The sequence below is a fragment of the Vigna umbellata genome, chromosome 1, assembly GCF_029865625.1.
Source record: "Vigna umbellata cultivar VRB3 chromosome 1, Vumbellata_1.0, whole genome shotgun sequence".
Lineage (NCBI taxonomy): Eukaryota > Viridiplantae > Streptophyta > Magnoliopsida > Fabales > Fabaceae > Vigna > Vigna umbellata.
The window spans coordinates 75,333,927-75,359,952 of NC_142165.1; the positions used below are offsets into that span (position 1 = coordinate 75,333,927).

Here is a 26,026-nt window from a genome sequence, read left to right on the forward strand (position 1 = left end):
AGTTAAGGGACCAAAAACATATTTAACCCTTTATATTATTATATATTTTTTTAAAGTTTTATGTATTTTTGTCATTTTTTATTTGTTTTTATTTTAAGAAATGGAGATGAGTTGAAAGATCTATGACACAAAAATGTAAAAAATAAAATCAAATCAAATGAATGGGGTAGAAAACAAAATAAATTTATAAATTAAAAAAAATTATCAAAACGTATAAATGGAATGAGAAGAATATGTGTACCTTGTTGAAGATTTGAATGATGGAGGAAAACCTTACTTGGAATAAGTGTTGAGAAGAGGTAGATGGAAGGTGAAGAAGATAACCTTGGAGTAGAAATGTGGTATGGGATTTAATGTGTACATAGGAGTTAGGAAATGGTAAAGTGTGAGAGAAGAATGAAGTAGAGTTTTGGGATGGAATGAAGAGGTTTTGAGAGAGAAGAGATGAATATTATGTAATTGTGTGTGTATGAAGTGAAGAGTGTATGGGTATTTATAAAGTTATGGATGAAGAAAGTTGATGAATAAAAACAATATAATAAGTTGGTGGAAAATTTAGATGAAATAAAATATAATAAAAAAAAGTAAGTAGTAAAAGTTAATGTGGAAAATAAGTGAAAGAAATAATATAAAAAAGTTGGTAAAGAAATTGGGTGAAATAAAATATAGTAAAAGTTAATGTGAAAAATAAGTGAAATAAATAATATAAAAAGTGGGTGAAAAAATTGCGTGAAATAAAATATAATAAAAAAATATGAATAGAAAAAGTTAATGTGGAAAATAAGTGAAAGAAATAATATAAAAAGTTGGTGGAGAAATTAGGTGAAATAAAATATAGTAAATAGTAAAAGTTAATGTGAAAAATAAGTGAAAGAAATAATATAAAATGTTGGTGGAAAAATTACGTGAAATAAAATATAATAAAAAAAAGTAAATAGCAATAGTCAATGTGGAAAATAGGTGAAAGAAATAATATAAAAAATTGGTGGAGAAATTAGATGAAATAAAATATAGTAAATAGTAAAAGTTAATGTGTAAAATAAGTGAAAGAAATAATATAAAAAATTGGTGGAGAAAGTAGGTGAAATAAAATATAGTAAATAGTAAAAATTAATGTGAAAAATAAGTAAAAGAAATAATATAAAAAATGGGTGTAGAAATTTAGTGAAATAAAATATAATAAAAAAGTAAGTGGAAAAATTAGAAAACTTAGAAAAAAAATTAAATAATAAATATATATAAAATGTAATAGTAAATGAAAAATGTAGGTGATGTGGAGGATGATGTGGAAGGTGACATGGAGAGTGAGGTGTGATAAGAAAAAAGAAGTGGTGAGGAAGTAAACAAATGTGGGATTATTTTGGGCCATTGGGCTATAGGTTAAAAATTTAATTTTGGGGGTGCAAAAAGTAAAACAAATAGGATTTTTTTATTATTTTTATTTATTTTTTTGTGATGAATTTTATTTACTTGGACAAAATTGGGTGTTGACAATATTCACTACCCAACACCCTTTTAATGGACTCAAATTCACTTCAACCAAATCTCACCAACACTTTTCTACATAATAAACTAGATTTTACTGGTTTAATCACTCTCACAAGTCCAAATGGACTTCAAAACAACCCCTATACATTTATTTTCCCTAATCCAATGCTTACTCAAAAATCCACCTACCAAAACCCTAAATTTTCTCTCCAAAATAAGTAAGATTTGAACTCGTTTTAACTCCCTCCCTTAACCTCCTAAATTTTGACCATCTAATGATGATAACCAACCATAAATCACTCCAAAACCAATTACAAGCTGCAGATTCCACAATGTGATCACTATTTCAAAAATTGACATACCCACTTCATCAATTTAAGCTATAAAACTAGAGTGTAGTTTTCACACCTTCCTAACCATTATTATTAATACCCTTTTATCTCAACAACACATTAAGTTCATCATATCATAACTCATAATAGCAACCATAACTTCTAATTCTAAAACACATTCTAATGTACTCGCATTCAACATTTTTCCCAAATTTAACATCATAAATTACCATATAATCAAATATACACAATTCATAGATTTCAAACATCTTACAATACCTATGAAAAACAAATTAGCTTCCCTTACCTTGGGGAAAACTAAGACAGTTCAACAATTTCTCGCCCGACGTTCCTACCACGAAGAAATTTAGAAAAACGCCTACAATTGATGGAATGACAGTTGAGATGAAATCTTAGGACCCATAATTAACTAAGAATCAAAGCAGATACTCAATTGAAACATGCAAACAGATTGGGTATGCATGATCATAAACCTAAGATAGACCGAGAAAAGAGGTAGAAACTTACCCACTCTACCGCAGAATTTGATCGGTGCATAATGAAGACAACTCAGCGGTGATCACATAGGAACTTTCTGATCGTCTAACAGATGATCAGAGGGGAAGAAATTGTAGAGAGAAGGTAGAGAGAGTTTAGAGATCGAGTTTTAGAGAGATGAACTGTGCTTTAAGTAATGAGACGAGTGTATGAAATTCTATTTATATTATCGACTTATTTTAATATAAAATAATCGGTCTCATTATTTTAAAACACCTATCTACTCTAATACTCTATTTTCTAGGTTCTTATATTCTCTTCGACAACAAAAAATTTCATCCTCGAAAATTCATTCATCAAATAGAAGTAACAACCTAGTTTCCTATCATTCTCTATCATAACCATCCATTTGACAAAGATATTACTCCCCAACAACTTTACTAACATGAAAAGAATTGTCTCTGTGCTAAAATACTCTAATGTTCAATAATGTAAATTGATCTAGCCACTACTCTCAACACAAATTCTCAACCTCCAAACTTCAACTCTTACGGATCTTTCTGACACATAGCCAACCATATTGTGTCTACCACACTGATAACCCTTTATCTACCTTCCACTGCCTCTGGTAAAACTCTTTTAAAACTTCTGCTAACCTTGACTGTATATCAACCCTTGATCAATATTCGTTCACCTTCTCTTGTTTCCTTGAAGAAACACCATACTACTGACTTGATCAGCACAACTTCTAGTTTGCTACCAACCATTAACATTCTTGATCTTCTTTAAACAAAACCATTATGATGAAAACTTCACCTTCCTCTACTGCTTTTCACCCTTGAATAACATAATTTCCAACTATGTTATTCCATTATGAAACTAGAACTCTTATCCATTGCAATGACTAAGATTTATAGAATACCAAGATTTACCAGAACCAAGTTAAGAGACGATTAAGCCTCTCAAAATGTTAAGCTCCAACTTGCTAAGAAATCATTTCATAACAACTTCAAATTTAATCCCTTTGATCACCTCGACACGTGTTACTCAACTTACAAATCTTCATGTAGCCCCCACTACCACAACCTTACTACTTAACATAAGACCTTTATCAAGAATAAGCCTCTTCAACTCAAAATCCTCAGGAACAAAAACCCTGCCTATGAATCGCAAAACCTCAGAATACCATTATCCTTCAACGCAAACTCTTTGGCCTGATCTAAACCCACAAACCCACCGTCTTCTATAACCCAACATCCAACCACTACTTCTCTTTTGATCAACTCAACCAATCATTCAACACTACTCCAAAACCACACTTGATGAAAACTGACTTCAACTCAATCTGCAACCTCATATCTATAAACATCTCAGCCAACCCAAAATCCTTGATCATTCTCTATACCTTTCTCTATACCTTTTTCATCAGCTTAAGTTGTAGACATCTTTTCTCTATTTCCAAGACCTTTCTTCTTCATCCTCATACATAATGCCTTTAATTCTCTAGCCTTATCTTTTTATTATTAAATTAACTTTCTGATGTGATTCTTCCTTCGGTGCTTGAAGTCTTCCACCTCCGTCCAAGGTCAAACCTTACTTCTATGCGAACCATTGATCTTGAAATATCCTTCTAAACTTGACTCTGAATCATCCACTTGTTAAGAAAAACTTAACCATTTCCTTCTGATTATCTATTTAACCTAAGTCCCTTGCAATGCTTCATTCTTCTCTAAATACTTCATATTCTCTCAGTTTGGAAATTTTGTCTTCTACTAAACTTTGCCCTAATCCGCTTTATGCCTTATATAATTGTTTCTCCAACCCTCCTTCTTCTACTTCCTTTCTAGATATCTATTTCTCTTGGTCCCTTTCAGAATTCTTATTCCTTTCTTTACTTAGGCTTCAAACCTTTCACCACTTATTTTCTTTAGACCTCAAACACTGATATACCAACCCATGTTGCCTTCTCAACCATTGCTACTCCATTACTCACTAACACCTTCCTTTTTCTGACCTCTGACGTTATTGACACACAGAACCAACTGATTCCTCAAACCTTGCTACATCAATGTTTATCAAACTCCTCTTGGAAAAACTTGTGATTTCTACTCCCCTAATTCGGTTCTTAAGACAAAAGTGATGCTTCTACCTCCTCATATCTTAAACCATCCTTCGAAACTCAGAAACTCTGGTCCTCTAACTCCTTATCCTCGAGGCAAGAATTTGTCTCAAAGGCTTTAACCAATTATACTAAAGGTATACAAACCGAGTTACCTTGAATATGCATTCTTCTATCACTATAGAGCATAAAACACTAACACAAAGGCAAGAACAAGATAGGAAACACTATTGAAAACCAAACTTGACTTATAACTCTTTATTTTCCCAACACCTTCAGGATTAAGAAATGAAAATCGTCTCTGACGTATTCATGAGTGTGCACCCTCATTACTATTATCAAGACATTTCCTATTCTTAAAACTTCCAATTAGATACACATCTCTTCTATCTAAACTTGGAGAGCATGGTAAAACATACCCATTTAGACTCAACTCCTAACAAGAAAACACGACAAACCCACAACTCATAGGTCATCCTAAGGATGAATATCTCTGATACCATTAATTGTAATTAGACTTAATTCCTAATTTGGTCTTATTTTAAAAAATATTAAAACTTAATTAAGTCAAAATTTTAAATATAAAAATTAAATTAAATATAAAATATTATTAACACTTGAATCCTTGACATTTATAAAAAAGATGCTATCGTCAATCTAACCATAATCAACTAATTGAATTATTTTAACAAAAATTAAGATTTAATTAAAAATATAGATAAAAAAACGAATTGAATTATTTAAACAAAAATTAGGACCAAAGTGTAGTCGTTAGGAATTCAAGTGTAAAATTAAGTTCTTCAAAAGAGATAGTGGATAAAAAAAAAGAGAAGAAAAACTCATAAACTTAGCTTCATAGGAGATAATATTGTATTATCTTACATAGATTTACTCATAACTTGTATCAAATATTGCGTTTTTTGTCTGTATTTCTCATTTCTTTGAATAACACGTCTCTCCTTTTCTTGTCTTATTGTAAGAAAGGATGGAGTTTTGCTTTAGAAACACTTTAAAATTATGATAAATGAAATATTGAATGTGTATTTAATGAAATAATATTATAATAATATTTTAATATGTATTTGAGAGTGGAACTGAATTAAGTAGCTAACTGTTTTGTTGTGATTAGTGTGATATCAACTAATAATATTAGCAGAGCAAGAGGTTCATATCTCCGTAGAAAAATCATATCAAAATAGTTTGAATATGAACATTTGTATTGAAAAATAACCCCGCGGCGCCTACACTGATTATTGTCAAACCAACAACAGTGGATCCGACAAACTCCAATGTAGAGACACTCAAAAGTTTGTCTTAAAATTGGATTTAGATATGATTTTGTCTCTTTCGATGTTTTCCCTTGGGGAAAAAAATAACCATTTTGGCTGTAAACCATTTTGTCCTAATTTTCCCTATAAACCAAAGTTTCATTTCCTCATATTCCAATCTGCAAAAGGATTAGCTTTTACTTTCCCCCTTCTTTTTACGTGAGAAAATCTCAGCTGGGTCAGTTTCAAATTTTCAAATTCGAAACTTGAGGAGCCGTGTTTCAGTCTGCTCTGTAATGCTTCTGAGTAGGGTAGATAACCAACCTTGTTTCCACTTCTTTTTGAGCTTACCTATGTGATTTGCATCTATAATGTGATTAAATTTGAGTTATGCTTTTTTTCTTCTTCAGTTTGTTACATTCTTTTATAATATTGAGCCTTTAGTATTTTCTTCGTGTATACTCTTTAACATTGTGGAATTTAATGGATTGTTTGTGTTTCTGGAAGTCTTTTGGTGAACTTGCTACCCTTCTCTGGATTCTGCTAATGTAGCCCCCTAAGGGTTGGGTGGTTTTTAGCAGATTTGATTCTGCATCATCGTAGCTATTCTTGATTGGTGGTCCTCTTAGGTTTGTTTCTTTACCTTTTTTCATCCTTTTTCCTATTCAAAATTATTCATTAATTTTGTTTCCTTTATCCCGTGAAACTTGTTTGGATGAACTTTTCAGTAAACATTTCTAGAAAAAGCAAAATAAGAAGGAAAAGTGAAAACCTTATCCATAAGTTAATTTATAATGGCTCTTTCATATTAACTTCTCCAAAATCAGAGTTTTAACTTACGCATAAGATAGTTTGAACTACCGCAACTTATTTCTTTTTGTTCTTTTTATTTTCCTCTTCTGTAAGTGGTTACAGAGATCTACTTAAGCAGGCCCATAGTCATAAATGCACGAAGAGTAGTGTAGTTGGCATCCTCAAATTGATATTTTAAATTTATGTGTGGTTGGTGTCTTGTGGTTGAGAGATGCCACATGATGTATCGTGACAATGTGCATTCTAATTTGTGTTTGTTTCTCCCAATAAAGCATTCTTTATTTGCTTGCCCTACTCAGTTCTGCTGTTTATGGAAAATGGATTTTTGAGTTTTGTGATTTGCATCTCAAGCAGCCATGCAGTGGTTGATTCGATGATGCTTTGCGAGTGTGAACTTGGTGACACATTATACCCTTTGCAACCCTTCTTGCTTGCTGTAAGATATGATGTTTATCACTTGTTTATTCATCTTTCCATTCACTTTCAACTGTGAATTTCTAAATGGTAATCTAAGCTACTTGCTAATTTTGATTTTCTTATGCTGTTTGCATGTTTTGTTGACTCTGATGGAAACATTTATATTTGAATTGTGAACTGGTAAATGAAAGACTAGGAGTTGTTGATCTGAATGCACCATTTACATGTATAACAGATTATCTGGCTATATCCATCAGAGCTTTGAACATTTGGGAGTTTGATTGTAGCTAAAAGAAGCATGGAAGGCACTAAGGGTGATGAAGGATCCATTACCGTAGGAACCACTGGAACAATCAGCTTATTGATGACAAAGGAATTGGATCAGATGTCTGGTGTTCCACAGCAGGATCTATCTTCAACAAGTAAACCTCGAATTTCAGTTTCAAGTGGTAGTGCTACGCCGAAACGACCACAACCAAGAAAATCATTTGAAGCCAGTAGTAGTAGTAGTACTAGTAGTAATGTTACAAACCATATAAGCTCAGGGATTGGCCCCAAAACAAAACATAATGGCAAACATACCCATCAACTACCCATGCTTGGTTCCCACACCCTTCCATTGGAGGCAAGTCCAGTTATGAAGAAAAAGGATAAGAAGAAAAAATCTAAATTTGTGGAAGTTGTGGACATCAAGTGTGGTTATGCAGATAAAGCTTGGGCCACACCTATCACAAATTCTCTCAAGAAGTTGGGTTTCTCAAAGCTCTCTGAGAGCATTACCTAAAGCTGGAATTGTATGTCAGACTTCAGGTTCTTGTAGCTGAAAGCAGAAATTACATTTGGCTTACTACTGTCTATTATATCGACCATAGAACACATGCTTGGCAAGAGCTTGCTACTTCCTCGCTTTTTCTTTCTTGTTTCTACTCTGGATACAGTTGAGGGTCTGGAATCAGTGCTAACTGAGGAACCCATGTTGATGGTTTGAGATTTGTTGTTCTGTGACCAGCCATTGGAATTTAGTTCAAGCCGGCTAAAGTACTCAATTTCTTGCATTAGAAGGGACCCAACTGTGCCTCTTGTGCCTATTTCTACAGGTGGAAATTCAGCCATTTCTTTTGTGTTGCTTGTGGCAAGGATGGTGGGTGTCTGTATGCTTTATATTGTTGGTGTCAAGGAGAAAGAAAAAGTGGGATTGAAGAAGAGTGGTTTTGTTGTATGTTTGATGAACTTTTCCACAAGCTGAGGCATTTTCTTTAGTTTCACAGAAGCTCTCCACTCTACCATGTACTATTTATATGAAGTGCATGACATGTATTATGTTTATGGTTGTAGAGTTAGTTGGTGACATGACATTGTCATTCCATTCATGTGCATGCAGTAAAAAGTATTATCCTTGTAACTTTATGTTTAATCATGTCTAGCTACATCCCAATAATAAGTTCATTATTTGAGACTATGGTCAGTGTAATTTGGAGCAGATGAATTCATGTGAAAGAAGAAATTGGACCATCACTTTGTTTGACTTCTGAGCAAGCCAATGTAACATTTTGGTGTCTTTAAATGGCACCGGAAAATAGAAAAGTCTAGACGGTTGTGTAAATAACTTTCCATTTGAGCGCTTTTGAGGTAGTGATTAAGTGTGGATGATTTTGTTTTGGTTGGTTTCATCCATCATATAATCTGGTTTTCTTTTGAGATGTGAAGGGGAGTGGGAGAGACATTTAACATTGTATGCTCAAAGACAATGCTTATTAGGATTTATAGTTTCCTAATTTCACTGTTTATAATTAAAATATTTGGCAAGATGGAGAGAAGGTAGAAGAATTGTTAGTAAGAAAACCGTGTTGAGGGTTTCATATATTTTTCTTACACTAAAATTTACTCATTGCAAGTTGCAACTGTATTATATCACCATGCTTCTTCACATATCTGGTTTTGATACATTTTAGTTGTTCTCTACATTGGGAAACCCAATTGTTTGGTTTTTTATATATTCTATATGATTTTATTGTCACCCCCACTTTACACTGCCCAAAAAAATACTCCGCAAGTTTGAGGAACTAACGCAATGTGTCACTTTTTGTGGACCCTTTGCTGCATTTGTTTGTAGTGGAGTCATTCACGGGTGCTCCATTAATTTGTATGTGGACTTCTTGGACATATATTCCTTTCACAAGATAGAAAGCAAAGGTTCTTATCAAAACTGTGTAACACTTTCATTCACTAAAGGGACTGATTTCTTACCATTTATTCTGTGCATTTTAAGAGTACCACTGCTCATAAGCTTCTACTTCGAAGGAGAAATTATGTCATTGTCATGCAACGGAATAGATAGATCAAATTGGTACAAGTTAGTGATCCTAGTTGCCCAAGATAACCAATTTTGTTAGTGATTAGATTAGTTTTTAACCATGGTAAGGTAATGTAAAGCAGCTATAAGGACAATTCCCCTGTTATTTTCAATCATTTGTCACTGTTTTCTTGAAGTGTGATAAACTTTTCTGGTTCTGTTTTGCATGTGAGTGTGACAGATATTTTCATTGGTAGAAGACACTTCACATGTGATTACGTTTTTATGGCATTAGCATCATTTAAAACGCACTGTTCACTGTCCACTTCACATTTCTATCTTTTTAACTCCACTTCAAGTTTTCTTTTGATAAGGCTAGTGATTTTCAGCAAGTGTTTTCAGCTCCTAGGGTTCATTTGAAAAGCCCATGGTTGTTTATTCTTACATTTAATTTATAATACATAACAATCTTAGTTTTCTAAAATTCAAGGATGAGTAATTGAATGAACATTTATCATTTTATTTTAAGAGTTAAGACACATTCATTTGAATTTTTCATACTTCAAAACATGGTACTGTTTTTATGTTTGCTCATGTTAAGTGGGTCTTTTCTACTTTAGGGGAAAACTTTGACGTAACGAAACCATGCACTGCTAAGGTGAAGCTAAATACGGAAGAAATATTCTTGTCATAGAGTTTGTATACTTTAAAAGTAGAGTGGATAGTGTAATCTTAAAGAAATGAGCTGTTATAATAAGAAGCAGTAATCTTGGGACATCTTGGACTGGGACAAGTGTCTGATAATATTTTGTATTGTTTTTTAAGAATTTAAGACACGGTTTCTCAAAATCATTTTTTAATTCTACCAAACATAAATTTTAAGATTTGTGTATGTCTGATAGGATATAATATGATAGGTTATAATGGGTAATAGGTGTCCAGGAGAGAGAAAATAGTTGAAGAATTAATTGTTCAGTTTAGGAATTAATTGTTGTTGGGTAGTTAGAAGTGGGTTGCCTTTATAAGAAGGCAAGGGGGGTCTGGTAGAAGGGGGAGTTTTTGATATCAATTGTATAGACAGGAACCTTGATCCTGTGGAGGGGGATTATGCTCCCAGTTACTGGTTGTACATGACATTGGTTGATGTGAATACATATTTTCATTCTTTTCTTACCATTTGGATGCTATTGTGTGAGTGTGTGCTGTGAGACAGTTAGGTTTCATACCCAGAAACCTAACAATTTGGTTCGACCTGCCGGATCAAGAAGCTGCCGGATCCTTTGGAGAGGAGAACGTGATGGAAGGAAGAATCGATAATGTGGAAAGGTGGGCCAGGGGACAGAAAATAGTGCTAGCAGAATGGAGAAGAAATATCCAAGAAATAAAAGAAATGATGCAGAATATCAAGATTCAGATAAAGGGCACAACAAGAAGTGATGAATCTGCCATGAAAGGAAAGAAAGATGGTTCAGAGGAAGAGCTGGAGGAAGACAAGGGCAAAGGGCAGCAGAAGTGGAGGAAGCAGATAGAATTGCCTACTTTTGAGGGGATTGATCCAGAGGGATGGATATCCAGAGCAGAGAAAGTTTTTGAGATCCAAAACGTGGCAGCGGGGGAAAAATTAAGATTGGCCTATGCTAGCATGGAGGGAGGTGCAATCTATTGGTTCAGGGCCTGGGAAAATAAAACCAAGAACCATTCTTGGAAAGGGCTGAAAGAGGCATTGATAAGGGGGTTCGGAGGAAGAGTTAGAGGTTCTGTTTTTGAGAAGAAAAGAGAAACGGAAGCTGCAGTTTTGAATGTTGATGGTTTTGCAAGAATTAGAGGACAGAATAGGAGAGAAGAAAATATATGTGGAGAGGAAGGCAATGATGAAAACTGTGATGGAAACATTGGTGTGACTGCTGCTGGAAAAGTTGCAAAAGCTGTTGTTTTTACTGCTATTGGGAAAGTAGCAAAAGTTGTTGGTGTTGCTGCCCAGGAAGTGGCAAAAGCTGCTGTTTCTGGGAAGGAAAGAGAAAGAGATATCAGTGCAGAAGACAAAAAATGTGATGGAGGCATTGTTTGTGTTGCTGCCCAGGAAGTGGCAGAAGCTGCCGTTTCTAGGAGAGATAGTGGGGTAGGTTGTGATGTGTATGATAAAACAGTGAAGAAGGGTGAAGACAGAGGAAAGAAAGCAGAATATGGTGGGAACAGGGTGACTATGATGGCTGGAAATAAAGTAGAAGATGCAGCTGTCTTGAGTGGGGAAAAAATATGGTTGTCACAAACATACAAAACACTAGAAGACCAATGGCAGAGATATTTCTTTGCAGGGCTGCAATTTAACATTCAGAGGAAACAGTTAGCTCAACATGATGATGATGAAGGAATTGGATGGTCAGATCAACAAGTTCTTTCCTTTTTAGCTTCTAGGATGAACAAATTTGGGCAAGGAGAGGGCTTCGCCAGTACTGCTGCTATAAAAATACAAAAAAGGTTTTGGGGGTGGAAGAAGAGAAAAGAATTCTTGATCATTCATCAGAAAAGAGTTAAAATCCAGGCCCATGTAAGTGGTCACCAGGTCAGAAGGCAATATAGAACAATCATAGGGTCCATGGGAATTCTGGAAAAAAAACAACTCTTAAAGGAGTCAACAATTTTTTCATATAGACCACCACCCAAACCTCCAGACCTGAATTGGAGGCAGCAGCCAGTGGGTTCCCTTCCTATGATGATTAGCCATGGGAACAAGCACTACTGTACAAACCTTGAGGACAAGGTTGTTTTGCAACAGGGTGTAATGATAGGATATAATATGATAGGTTATAATGGGTAATAGGTGTGCAGGAGAGAGAAAACAGTTGAAGAATTAATTGTTCAGTTTAGGAATTAATTGTTGTTGGGTAGTTAGAAGTGGGTTGCCTTTATAAGAAGGCAAGGGGGGTCTGGTAGAAGGGGGAGTTTTTGATATCAATTGTATAGACAGGAACCTTGATCCTGTGGAGGGGGATTATGCTCCCAGTTACTGGTTGTACATGACATTGGTTGATGTGAATACATATTTTCATTCTTTTCTTACCATTTGGATGCTATTGTGTGAGTGTGTGCTGTGAGACAGTTAGGTTTCATACCCAGAAACCTAACAATGTCATACAACTTAATATTGAGTGGATACCACCAAAGATCCAAATAGAGACATTCATCGACATAAAAGTTAAGGGAAACAGTAAAATAAATCAGGAGATGTGAACTGGGTAACGATCTCTCAACATGGTGTGTGGAACGATGCAGATTCAATAACTCAGGAACAATAATGTTGAGAGGGTTGTGTTTTGGTGAAAGTAACATGCAAATCCATAAGTTTTGCATCAAAATATAGATTTAGAGAAAATGCAGAAGAAAAACCTTGTATATATTTTTTTGTAAAGGTTAAAGCATCCAAGTGCCCTACTATTAATATAACTTTTTGAGACAAAAAACAGTTAAGTAAATCAATTGATAAAACATCGTACTACTTGTGATTTATACATCTGTGATCAACTAATGTGTTAGATTGTTTCTTTATAACATTTAGTTAGATAAGAACATTTTCATAAGTTTAGAGTTTTTGTTTTTTCTATTGTCTGGATGTGGAAGAAGTATGCAAAAGTGAGTGCATGCTTGATTGAACCTTTCCCCTGTAGAGAATGGTTACAAGGGACAATATTAAAAATGTATGAAACAGTGGGTTGAAGATTGAAGAGCTGCAATAATTTCATACAATATCAATGTAAGCAAATGTATGAGACAATATAAAGAACCTCAAAAAAGACAGCATCACTTTCCATTATACACCTTGCTTTAAAGAAGGGTAATCTAATAACAGACAAATTAATACCAAACAAAACCATCAAATAAACTACACAGAATAAGCATCAATAATAATTAAATGACCGAGGCACAAAACTATAGAAACTCAATTAAAGGGACCGCGCGGACGCAGGTCCCTACTACCACAAATTATGACGTAGGCTCTGTCACAAGGACAGACCTTAGAGAAACACCCTTTCTCAGTGCAATGAAAGTTGCTCCTCTAGGCCATGAATCTTATTGATCATCCATATACCCCATCCAGGTAAGTATGTTGCTTAGTGTAACAAATCTCTATTTTGTAGTCTATTTTCAATGCCATTGTAAGTAATATTTTCAATATGGGATTTGGTAGACTATATGAACATGGAAAGGTTTCAGATCCCTTGAGTGCTTGGTTTAACTCAAGAAAAAGGATTCAGGTAAATTGTTTTCAAAGTAGGAAGGATTTGCCTTCAAGAACCACTGTTTCATTAATATACTGCAAGTAGAATCAACATTGCAGCTTTAATTTCACACCAGTTATGGAAGAATGTCAAAAACAGGTACTATTTGAGTTCTCTTATAATAAGACCTTGAACTAGACCTGCTCCATTCTGAATTGGTGCTGCAAACTGTCATAACAAAAATATTCTAAGATCATTATTCTCTTATTACCTCTTTCTATTTTGTGTCAATTTCATTGTTTCTATAAAAAAATAAATATTTTCGTGGTTATTACACTAGTTTCACTCTTTAAATATCCTCCCAATATGCATTAACTAAAAACACAAAAGGTTATACGGCAGAGTGAAAAGGTACTATATCATTACTTGGTTGGGAGATGTGTAATGGGTCTGTCTTAGTTCACCACAATTCAAGGACAACTTAGTTATATTCTATCTTACAAGAATATTTTTCTTATTTCCAAACACATACAGTTTTTGTCTTAGGTTTTGTTATGTTGGCCTTTTCTAAGAACTAAGGTTGGTTACTTGTGTTTCATTTAGAAGGAAATCTTGACCTAATGAATCCTGGACTGATAAGGGGAAGTTAAATGTGGAAGAAGTATGCTTACGTGATTACATGCATTGCAATTGCAGTGGACAATGGAAGAAGATACTATAATAAAACACAGCACATAGTGCATGCTCTATTAAGCAGAGGTACCGAGAAATGACCAAAGAAATTTCAATTAAGCAAGATTAAGGAGTATAGATGTTGATGAAGTTTATGAAAAATAGTTGTGCTCATGTATCAGTTATGAACTTATCACCACTCTTCTTTTAATATCAATTACTTAAGCTGAGGATATGAGGTAGGTATAGATATTGTCATATAAGGCATGTTTCTTTGTTCTTTTCAGCTTACCTTTATTCTTGCCAGAAAAACATAGTTAGGCACAATAGAATTTAGAACATGTACATAAAATTCTGTAAATAGTAGTACGACATAGACACATACTTTCACCTTTCTTCACTCAGAATGCTCTCTATTTAAATTCATGATAATTTAGAGCATATTTTATTTCTCTGCACTACACAACAGGTAACAGATCCAGCAAATGAGTTGATTCAGTTAATATTTAAACGTTGTAAGTACTTGAGCCGTATGGTCTGCAATGAGCAAGACACATGAGCATATCCTTGAAGATCCATACTTTGGAGTTTTCCTCCTGTAATATATAGCTCACACAAACTTGTGGTTATCTTGTCAGGTTTCAACCATTCTGGAATATGTTGTCCAGGAAAGCCTTCAAGATGCAACTTTTTCAACTTTTGAGGCAGCTTAAGCTCAATCTCAGAGTACCTTGTGGCAAACACACCCCATGATATTTTTAGTTTCTCAAGCACTGAGAAACTTCCCGATGGAAACTCTATATCTCGAACAATAGCCCCACTTCCTATATGTATGCTGAGTTGCTTTAGTTTTGACAAATTTGCAAGATCTCCAGTCTTGTCAGAACTACCAATCACAAATCCCTTTAGTACTTCAAGCTTATTCAGCTTGTCAATCCCCTTTGGCATTCTATCCAACAAGTAGCATTGAGACAGATTCAAATGTTTGAGGTTTTTCAATAATGCAATATCACCTGGTAATGTTTCTAGGTTGTGACAGGCCTTGAGGTCGAGAGTCTCTAGGCTCTTAAGTTGAAAAATGGAGTCTGGCAGCTGAGATATTCTAGATATTCCACGAAGGCTAAGATATTTCAATTTCTCTTGATTCCTTAACTCCTTTAAGAATTCTTCGCTGTTCACTTCAATATGATGTTTTGGTGAAGCGTGCAGCCAACGACCAAGTTGAAGCACCTGCAACTCCTTCATTTTGGCCATCCTTTGGGATCCAAATATAAGATAACTTGCACCAGTATTAAAAATACTTGTGAAATGGTTAGATTTAGAACCAAACTCATCACTAAGTTCAACTTTCAGTTTGTTAAGTGCTAAACATTTAGGAGAATCACTCTGATGAGATGAGGTAACTATTTTTGAGTAAGTTTGAAAAGGCTTTTTTCCTTCATTTGCTTTCTTCCTTGATTCATGAACACCATAAACCAAAGGATTAACTTTAAATAATTTATTCACAAAGTCATACTTATCTGGTAAAATTAATTTATGATTCATAAGCTTTCCAAACATATACTCACCTTTTTCCTTTGCTGCTTCCATTTCAACTAAACCCACTCCAACCCACCAAAGGATTATATTCCTTCTCTTCATGACAGAATTCTCTGGGAAATGTAAGAGAGACTTCAAGCATTTCATTTCAGTATCACCAAGGCTCTCATAATTTTTCTTAATCACTTCCGACTCCTCAGGTTGTGGGGTTGAAGGGCGTGATGCAGTAGCTTCTTTATTTGCTTTTTCAGGTTGTGGGAATTGATCAGCTGGCAGCAACTTTTTAGTTGATTCCTTTATTTCCTTGCAAATCATTTCCTCGTCTTCCATCAACTTACGTATGTTGTTGTTGCGAAGATAGCCATCCACCTTTGTTAACTTGTCAAGTAGATCTTGTTCATTTTTCTTCACCTTGGAAAACAAATCCTTTATGTTGGTCAACTCACTTTTCAAATCCTTCAATTTTGCTTGTTTGTCTACAGTCACCAAACGTTTCAACAATGTAGGCACTGCTTTCATGGGATTTGTCCGAATAGACATTTCTTTTTCTGCTTTGAGACCGAAGAACAGACTTGTGAGACGAAAGAAACTATATTTTTTCCTATAAGATGGAGGGACAGAGTGGTGTGGTGTTTTGAGACTAAAGATCAGTTAACGAAGCAATAAAGTTTTGCAACAAGATTGAGGTATCAAGTCTATGATCTCATAAAAACCTGATAAAAGAAACAATACTTTTGCTCGAGATTGGAGATAGGTGGAATGGGACTTAAGATTGGAGAGAAATATTTTTTTTACCGAGCTGAACTTTGTCATCAAGATATTCCAATAGCCAATAAGAAGCAAAGAAAAGAATCCCCAAAAATGTTTCTTTTCTCTTTTCAGGAACAATAAGAAGCAAAGAAAAGAATCCCAGGAATGTTTCATTTCTCTTTTCAGGAACATCTGCCACATTCCTTGATTCTGAACTTACCCAGAACCCAAGTAACATTTTAGAGTAATTGAAAGACACCTTGAAATTACCAGGATATTCTTCACATTAATAGAAGTTCATTTCAGTGATTATATACAGAAAACTTTAAAAGATAGACTAAAAAGGGGCCGCGCGAACGCAGGCCCCCACTGCAACAAATTATGACATAGGCTCTGTCACTGGGACAGACCTTAGAAAAGCACCCATTCAAAGTGCAGTGAATGTCACTTTTCTAGGCCATGGATCTTCTTGATCGTCCATCGACCCTGTCCAGGTAAGTATGTTTTTCCGAGTGAAACATGTTATATTTGTATCCTATTATTCCATTTACTATTTCTAGTACTGTCGATGTGGGATTGAAACAGAGTACTTTAAATGTTAGAATAAATGTCCAGAGTTAACTGGTGTTTCTGTTCGTTGGATATGTGTCTATTTAATATCACTCCAACTAAGAAATTAAGCGTCCAAACTGCATAAGAAAATGAAGTGACGTTTAATACTGATGCTGCTCCGTTCTGAAAATTTTGATAGTTGCAAACTAGTATCACAAAAATGTAATAAATCATCATCTCAATTTCGTTATATCTATTCAAAAGATTTTTGTTTGATTATTACAGTAGTTTCACTTTTTATTCTTCTATAACAATAACCCCATAAGTCTTTAAGATCTTAGACAATTCAGGACTGAGAATCCACAATAAAGAAGTGGTAGAGAAACAGGTGGTGAAGATAGGGAGCTAGTCAAGAAATTAAAACTGAGAACAAGAAGTAAAAGCAAAACATAATTTTCTTATCTTAGCAATTTAGTAAGAAAATTATTGTCACAAATGAAAATATAACATATTTTAGCAAACCAAACACTTCCTTGAAGCATAAAAACTGCATGTGCTGCAACTCTCATTCATACCTAAATGCTATCATTAGATTAAAAGTCAGTGTATAATGGCAAGCATATGTGATTATCTCATTACATTCTTACAACTAAGTAAAGATTGACATCTGATCTCTCCTATACTTCAGACAAAGTTTAAGTACTTCTCCATTTTGCATTAACTAAATAGAAATATAAAAGGGTAGAGATTGATGAAGCTTCAATAAGAAGTGAGAAGATATTTTTCAAATCACTTGGCTGGGCTTTTGACTGTAAAACATCTTGGGATTGATAGAAGGCATGTCATTCTGGTTCAAAAGACTAGTAGCTTGATCAGATCAGCCAGTACATGTCAAGTACCAATATAGACTCGATACAGGAGAAAATGCAATACACAAATATAATTACTTTCTGCGTATATTGAGTGCTGTTTAGTTTGACATTTAGAGTTTCAATATGAAATGAAAAATTGAATAACAGGTTATTTTTAAGTGACTGTTTTTCATGAGTAAGTTTGCTGCAATTTGTCTTTATCAGCAAGATTGATATCGCTTTTTCATTCCTCTGGAGTTAGAGGGTGAATCTAGCCCATAGTTTGCAACTTCTGTACATTATACTAATCATGCACCTTAACTGCTATTAATTAAGTTTATTTTGTAATAAATCAATAAACAAAAAATCAGAGTGGCGCAGCGGAAGCGTGGTGGGCCCATAACCCACAGGTCCCTGGATCGAAACCAGGCTCTGATAATTAAGGAATTATTTTTTTTAATTTTCATCCGTTCTTCTCTGTTTACAATTATTCTTTTAGTCACTAATAAAATAAATAAAGTTGTAGGGTGAAGAGAGAAAAGTAGGGGTGTAAGAAGAAAATCTGCATAGTTGGTGGATAGCATCTATGAGACACGTGTGTGGATAGCAACACACAATACAAAAGAAGTGAAACTTTCACTACAGAAGCTTGCTGTTTCAAAACTCAACAGCAATGGCTTCTATCTCATGCATCACCCACCACCCCGTCACTTCCAAGCTAAAAACTTTCTCCCCTTCACCTCACGCTTCTGCCTCAAACTTGGCTTCCAGGTTTCTGGGCACAAAAAAAAGTGTTGGGTGGCTCAGCCTCACCTCTAGTATTGGCCCCTCCAACGGCTCCAGAGCCACGTGCTGGTTCAGGTTCGGGAAGAACGGTGTTGATGCCGAAGGTGCTGGCATTTATGGCAGCCAGAGCCGTGATGACTTCGATAGAGATGATGTGGAGCAGGTTTGTGATTGAAGCTGTTAGAGAGTTGTTAGTTATTACAATTGTGTCATGCTTACGCATGTGGTAATGCTGTTCAAGTTCATTGTTGTTTGTGTTAGGAAATTACATTAAGTTAGGGGTAAGATTATATGTGCATGTTAGCTGTTTGGCAAATTTTGAGCTTGTGGAGATTTGACATGAGAGATTATGCCTATGCATAGCTGGTCTGTGTTTTGGGGGTGGTTTTAAGAAGTGGGGATATTTTTCATTTACATTAGGATTTTCTAATCTCATGTAGCAAGAAGAATATAAAAGTGAGTGCATGTTCTTAAAGGGGTTAGCGAGTTAGACTGAGGGAATCGATTTGGTAAATAAAGGCACATTCAGAGAATTAGAAAGTTTGTGAGGAAAGAGAAACTCTTCTTGGGAAGGAGAAACCCTTGGAGGGATTTGTTGTTCTTGGAGTCACTGTAGATTTCTTCTATTAGGCTGGAATGTTGATTTGGGTTGGAATTGCTATGATGAATAGATGTTTAAATCTGCTTGATCTTTTACCCAATTTTGAGCTGTGATTGACTCATCTTCCATATTGTTATTAAAATACCTTACAAACAAGTCTCACTAAGACATGATTGTCATGGAATAATATAAATTGTAACGGATTAGGCCTCTGCTCAAGGTAATCACTTAATACATTGAGAATGGTAATACACTTGTCAACTCATCTTGTCACATCTGCTAGAAAATAGATAGAAGTCCGTTCACATCCCATCCATTCTTTACCGTTATGCATTTTTGTTATGTAATCTTGAATCAATCAACTTATATGAACAATCTCTTACAATGTCATCAAATTTAAAAGGCTAAACTTAAAAAATATACTAGTACACCACCTGAAGAGACTTTAGGCCAACATCCCTTCTAAGTACAATACAGGTTATAAGGTGGACAGAGTGGTGTGAGGAAAGAAGATTGAGGTATCAAGTCTATGGCTTCATAATAAAAGAAACAGAATACTTTTTGCAGTATTGAAATTGGAGATAGGGTGGAATGAGGTTTGAGACTTGGGTAGAAATATTTTTTACCGAGTTTACCTTTGCCATAAAGTTATTCCAATAGAAAATAAGCAAAGAATCTCCAAACATGATTCATTTCTTTTCTCAGGAACAACTTCCAGTAGACTATGAGAAGAGAACTAATTGACAAGTTTGACGTCATTATTTATTCCCATGTGCCAGTGGTCTATTCTTTCTTTCAAATCCATTTCTTGATGGTGAACTAAAAGAATATAGATTTTTCAAGTTCCCAAGGAATGAACATCAAGTTTTTAGACTGACTGCTGTAGCAAAGCCCAGTCTATAAACTGGTTAAGGTATCAAAGACTCCATCTAGAAAAGCAAACCATCCCGATATTTTCAAATGTTCAAACTTAATAGGATATTCTTTGATTTAAGCCACATTGGTAGAAGTTTATTCCACTGTTAATATACATTCACTTATTCAACCATTCTCTCAAACAAAGTTTATAAAACAAACACAATACATATTGAGTAAACCAAGGCGTGAAAGATTTAATATTCATCTGCAACAAATGATAATATACTTTAATAACCCTATACATCTAGACCAACACAAAAAGCTAATATCAGGGAATATAAATATAACTATTATTAAACATTACAAATAGAATTAATAGAGGCCGCGCGAACGCAGGCCCCACTTCAACAAATTATGACATAGGCTCTGTCACTAGGACAGACCTTAGAAAAGCACCCATTCAAAGTGCAATGAAAGTCACTTTTCTAGGCCATGGACCTTCTTGATCGCCCATTGACCCTGTCCAGGTAAGTATTTTGCTGAGTGACACATTTCATATTTGTAGTCTATTATTACTGTTACTATATCTATCATTGTCGATGTGGGATTGGAACAGAGTTAACTGGTACTTCTGTTCGTTGGACATTTGTTTAGCTTTAATATCACTCCGACTAAGAAATTGAGCGTCCAATAAGAAAATTACGTGACGTTTAACACTGATGCTACTCCACTCTGCAAAATTTTATAGTCAAACTACTATCACAAAGATGTAATAAAATCATTATCTCAATTTCGTTATATCTATTCAAAATATTTTTTGTTTGATTTTTAGAGTAGTCTCACTTTTTATGAAAGAGAAACTCTTGGAGGAAAGTTCTTATTCTCATCCTTATTAGTTTAATAAGATTGTTCATGTCCTGTTATTGCTTACATGCTTCCATTTCTAGGATAAGATTGGAACTTTTTAACAGTTTTTTATAATAATAAAATTGTAAGTAAACAAAAGGAGAAAGTAGGCAAGAACATAATTGAATAAAAGAGACAGTAATGAAGCCCTTATTATTTTTCTCTACTAGGAGTTTACAGCTACTAAGGAATGTGAATGATGTTTGTTGATTCGAAATTTTAAACTTCTGCAACTGTTAACTATTATGTTTATGCATTTACTAGGATTTGTTCTTGGAGTCGCTCTAACTGCAATTTAGTAAATGGAAACTTAATAACTAGAGCATTAGTTACAAAACTTTAGTAAATGGTAACAATGAGATGAATTCATCATAGTGATATCTTGAGAACTCAAACATTTGAGTCACAGATAAGTCAAGCAAACACTTTGTACGACTTTTCTCTGCATTAGTTTATCTAAATTGTTTGTGTATTATTCAGTTCAAACTGTAACTCTATTGGGTATCTATTTTATTCTAACTTTCATTTACTTTTCCTGTTCTTAGATTGACTTTCCATGGTAATTTTGGAAATTCAGTTTTGGAAGAGAAAGTGGTTTTATTTCATATAATTCACATTTGATAAAATTATACAGTACTTCAACTACATGGGGATGCTAGCAGTAGATGGAACCTATGATAAAATGGAAGCCCTTCTAAGCCTAAACATCCACCCTGTGGACATCCTTCTCCTATTAGCTGCATCAGAAGGTGACAAGCCAAAAATTGAAGAACTCCTGAGAGCTGGAGCAAAATATGATGTAAAAGATAGAGAGGGTAGGACCGCATTGGACCGAGCCAACGAAGAAATTAAAGAATTCATTCTTAATTTTTCAGTGCAAAGGGCATGATTTGTTTGTTTCCACCATAAGCATGCCTATTCAGCTACATAGTTGCTAACATTTTGATAACTTTTGAACTCTGTTAGTTTATATGCTTTGGATTAATCATCAGAATGGATTTTAATACCCATAAAACCAAGACTTCTTCGTGTCCATGACAATAAAATTGGTTCAACATATTTAAATTATTACGTCAAACATAATCTTACGCAATTACAAATAAAAAATATAGACATGCTTAACAATCAAAAACATGTTTTTATTCTAACAATATTCTATATTTTGATCTAATGGACTTGTTTTATAACGAGTGAAGATAAACTAAAATATCTTTTATTTCTGGCATAACCAACAAACTGAAGTGAAATATTGCTAAAGGACAAGTATTTTAGCAAGAGTCTTGATTAGGAGTTTAATTTTAATGCATGCTTTACTGAAAATTGTCAACTAGTTACCCTAGATATAATTTTTAAAATAATTATTACAAAAACTAAATTTTTAAATCAATTCATAATTAAATTATAATAGAAAAGAGTTTTTAATTCTTCTAAGGCATTATAATTAATAAATTCAGTCATTAGTTCCAAAGAAGTTCATTCACATGCATGCATGCAAGCTTAGTTAAAACTGTTGACCCCTTGAAGAAAGTTAGGTTTTGAGATATAGGTTTGGAAATGAAAACTAAATTCTGCATGAACATGTATTGAAACATATCCAAACTTAGTTGTAATTCTGAGATTAAAAGCATCCAACTTTGCAACTAAACTGAGGTATGCTTCATATCACATACAACCTTCAAAAATGTAAATTAAGTACAGAAACTTAGCTTCATTATTTGAGAAAAGATTCTGCTAAACTAATGGAACAACATCCTGAAAATTTTAACTAGAACTAAAGGAGCCGCGCGAACGCAGGCTCCACAACCACAAATTATGACATAGGTTCTGTCACTTGGACAGACCTTAGAATAACACTCCTTCCATGTGCAATGAAGGCTGCCATTTTAGGACATGGACCTTATTGATCATCCATTGACCCTGTCCAGGTAAGTATGTTGGCTATGCTGGCACATCTTAAATTTGTAGTATAATCTTCCCGTCAGTGTAACTAGTATTTTCAATGTGGGATTTGACATATTACCTAATGGTTAGATCAAAGATCCCAAATCACACCTAAATATAACAGCAAAGGGACAGTTATTTACTTTTTAAGTTGATTAAATAAATCTAGTTAGCTGAAATACTTTAAAAAATTATCTCATGCCTAAATTAAAGAAACAGACAATACAATTATATATTTTTCTTGTCCAGCATTAGAAAAAATTATTATAAAAGTCTTTATTTATCCTTGCACTTGATTGTACATGTGGATATAAATATATATATATATATATATATATATATATATATATATATATTATGTATATATATTATATATTATGTAATCAACATAAAAAAATGGCAGATTAAAATTACTACAAAATTAGGTTGGTTTTTTTTAAGGAGACTATATAATATAATTCTTATATCATACATATGAAAAATTGGTTAAACAAACCATAATAATGTTAAAGTATTTTCTGCAGGCACAACACTCATTCTCCTTATGGAGGAAGAGTACCAAGAAGGAGGAGGACGAGTACTTTCGAGAGTAAAGACTGAATTCATGGAGTTGAAATCTTTATAAGGTACATCTATAGCTTTGTAAGAACAATTGGTGCTCACCGTAGGGTCGAACCTACGACCACAAGGTTAAGATCAGTTACTCCCTAAGGTAGCACCTTCACTAGTGTCGAGCAATATGGCCTTTAACTTCTTCCTATTTTTCCCAACCTCTTTTTACTTAGGGGGCACAGTTATTTTGCTGCCACTAACAATTCGATGAGTGTCCACCTCTTTTCCTTGTGGGTTAGGAATGACATTCTTATTGGTCTTCTTAGCCTCATCGACTAATTGATTCTTAAGGCGACGAAAGATGTCCTCATCCCCTCCTACTTTAGTAGCATACTGAGCAATATAACCTACAAGCACCACAAAATGTTTCGATCAATTTAGAAAATGTTTCAGTTACAACCTATTATACACTTACCTTACAACTTAGTAGTTTTAGCATTGTGTCTGGGTGTTTTGTCTTAGTTATTTCTCTGTTTCCTAAAGTCCTAAGTGTTTTCCTAAGATTTTCTATGTTGGGGAATTTAGTTCTAAGTGTTGTGTTTTCATCCTATGATGTTTTCAGATTATTATTCCGTTTAATGTTATTTGGTTAAACTTCAAAACATGAGAGTATTTAGGCACATAGACGATTTTATTTTAACATTGTTCTTGTCTTATAACAACACAATACAGAATATGTCCTAAACATCTGCATTTCGTGGAAGTTTCTTATTAAGAATGATCTTCCTCTTTGTTCTTGCATTTCGTGAATTGTTTATGTCAACGTCTGGAAAATTTGAACCAAAGTGTAGAGAAAATATTATATTTCGATAGTACAAATTTTATTTAGTGTAAACTTGAATGACAACACAATTACCTCAACGTGTTAACTTGAAACATGAATCCTTCATTTTGCATCTCTATCACTTCATTTGCATCTACACTCAAAATGAAAAACTTAAAATAATAAACATGATTTGTTTTTGGTTATTTTATACTACACTTTGTCACTTTTTGAGGTTGACTGTTAAGATTTTATTTTTACAAGTTCATTTTGAGTAGAATTTTATTAATTGATGTGCTACTTTTGATTGTTGTATTTGGTGAATCATTTTCATTCAAAACCGGGATAGCTGGGCAAAAGTAAGTGTTAGAACAAACATATTAAATTCATTTTAATTGTGTTATTTGAGTTTAACATGAGTTTAAAAATTAAAGCATCATAAGTATTCAATGGAAATAATAAGCATAGGATGAATAAAAAAACCTAAACCAAAAAAAAAAAAAAACTTAACATAAAGCAGAAATACAAATACAAATAAAAATACCATTACATATAAAATTTGTGATAACATTCTTAAACTTGTACAACAAATACATATAACAAATACGAACAATATAAAAACATCAAAAGTCTTCTTAATAAGTACACATACTTAACCTTCAATCAATATTTTCCAAATATCAAATACAGACAACATAAAAACAATAAAAAGTCCTCTTAATAACTACACATACTTAAACTTTAACCCAATGTTTTTCAAATATCAAATACCAACCAAATAAAACCAACAAAAACTCTTGTTAATTAGTACACATACTTAAACTTTAACACAATGTTTTCCATATTATAAAAGTCAATTTTCAATTTTGATATTTCTTCTTAACATCTTCAATGACAACTTCTTTTTTGACAATAAAGAAGTTTCAGAGTCTCTTTTAAAGGGAGGGACAACTGCATTGATGCTCAAATCAAATATTAGATTCTCAAGATAAGTTTATCCTTTAGAGCGTAAAATAAATTTCAACATGAGTTAACGATATAGGAGTCAAATCATCACTCTCAACATGAGTCCATCCTTTAGTGATGAAATCATCACTTAGACTCTCAACATGGTTCAATTCTCTACCCTCTTTGAGTTGTTCATGTTACTAACTTCCTTGGGGGTTCTATGATAATGTAGTGGCCATTAGGATGGTCTCCAGAATAAATATAACATCTCATGACTTGTTAAGATGAATCTTGTGCAGATGTTCCTCAATGCATTTTGATAATTCGTTTCTTTAACTCTTTTATTTGTTGAGAGATGATCTTATTTTGTGCTAAGATGGCATTCTAAGTGTCGAACTCAAATACTTCTTTCTTAATAGGTGACTTTTATCATGATGGACGTGATGATCACTAGTTGTTAGTGCCTTAATGATGTTCTTTCTTCCTTATCATCTTTGGTCATCATTGATCCTCTTGTTGAGGCATCTAATAGCAGACTCGTTTGAGGTCTTAGCCCATTATAAAACATGTTTAATTTAGCCACCTAATCGAAACCATGATTTGGGAATTTTTTAGCAATGACTTAAATATCTCCTAAGCTTCATAAAGATGCTCATTTGCACCTTGAGAGAATGTGGCTATAGCTGATTTGGCACTCACATATTTGGATGAGGAAAAATATCTTGTTAGAAATTTTCTCCCCACCTCTTCTCATTTGTTAAAACTCTAGTTGGGGCATGATTGCAACCGCGTTTTGGCTCTT

At 33.9% G+C, this 26,026-nt stretch overlaps 3 protein-coding genes and 5 non-coding genes across 13 annotated transcripts; 3 read left to right on the top strand and 5 right to left on the bottom strand.

The window, feature by feature from the left end:
• Nucleotides 1-5,707: 5,707 nt before the first annotated feature.
• LOC148206336 (uncharacterized) lies at nt 5,708-8,460 on the top strand. Of its 6 annotated transcripts, none has more exons than XM_088104229.1 (3): nt 5,709-6,016; nt 6,213-6,334; nt 7,223-8,460. In XM_088104229.1, exon 3 carries the CDS (start codon nt 7,234-7,236, stop codon nt 7,717-7,719), a length of 486 nt encoding a protein of 161 aa, XP_087960355.1. In that variant the 5' UTR covers nt 5,709-6,016; nt 6,213-6,334; nt 7,223-7,233; the 3' UTR covers nt 7,720-8,460. The 6 variants fall into 6 exon arrangements, with proteins under 6 accessions (XP_087960357.1, XP_087960355.1, XP_087960354.1 ...); XM_088104227.1 differs by having other exon boundaries at nt 5,715-6,016; nt 7,171-8,460; XM_088104231.1 differs by lacking the exon at nt 6,213-6,334 and having other exon boundaries at nt 5,708-6,016.
• Nucleotides 8,461-13,172: 4,712 nt separating this feature from the next.
• On the bottom strand, nt 13,173-13,332 carry LOC148206337 (U1 spliceosomal RNA). Its single transcript, XR_015783997.1, has one exon. It is a non-coding gene; the product is annotated as a U1 spliceosomal RNA (small nuclear RNA).
• A 652-nt stretch (nt 13,333-13,984) lies between these two features.
• Nucleotides 13,985-16,469, bottom strand: LOC148206338 (disease resistance RPP13-like protein 4). The gene has a single exon (XM_088113310.1). The coding sequence runs from the start codon at nt 16,194-16,196 to the stop codon at nt 14,613-14,615; it is 1,584 nt and encodes a 527-aa protein (XP_087969436.1). The 5' UTR covers nt 16,197-16,469; the 3' UTR covers nt 13,985-14,612.
• A 278-nt stretch (nt 16,470-16,747) lies between these two features.
• Nucleotides 16,748-16,908, bottom strand: LOC148206339 (U1 spliceosomal RNA). Its single transcript, XR_015783996.1, has one exon. It is a non-coding gene; the product is annotated as a U1 spliceosomal RNA (small nuclear RNA).
• Nucleotides 16,909-18,175: 1,267 nt separating this feature from the next.
• Nucleotides 18,176-18,247, top strand: TRNAM-CAU (transfer RNA methionine (anticodon CAU)). Its single transcript has one exon. It is a non-coding gene; the product is annotated as a tRNA-Met (tRNA).
• Nucleotides 18,248-18,450: 203 nt separating this feature from the next.
• Nucleotides 18,451-21,975, top strand: LOC148206341 (protein LHCP TRANSLOCATION DEFECT-like). The gene is made up of 2 exons (XM_088104233.1): nt 18,451-18,758; nt 21,595-21,975. Exons 1-2 carry the CDS (start codon nt 18,483-18,485, stop codon nt 21,847-21,849), a joined length of 531 nt encoding a protein of 176 aa, XP_087960359.1. The 5' UTR covers nt 18,451-18,482; the 3' UTR covers nt 21,850-21,975.
• LOC148206342 (U1 spliceosomal RNA) lies at nt 20,430-20,589 on the bottom strand. The gene has a single exon (XR_015783995.1). It is a non-coding gene; the product is annotated as a U1 spliceosomal RNA (small nuclear RNA).
• Nucleotides 21,976-22,734: 759 nt separating the features above from the next.
• Nucleotides 22,735-22,893, bottom strand: LOC148206343 (U1 spliceosomal RNA). Its single transcript, XR_015783998.1, has one exon. It is a non-coding gene; the product is annotated as a U1 spliceosomal RNA (small nuclear RNA).
• Nucleotides 22,894-26,026: the final 3,133 nt, after the last annotated feature.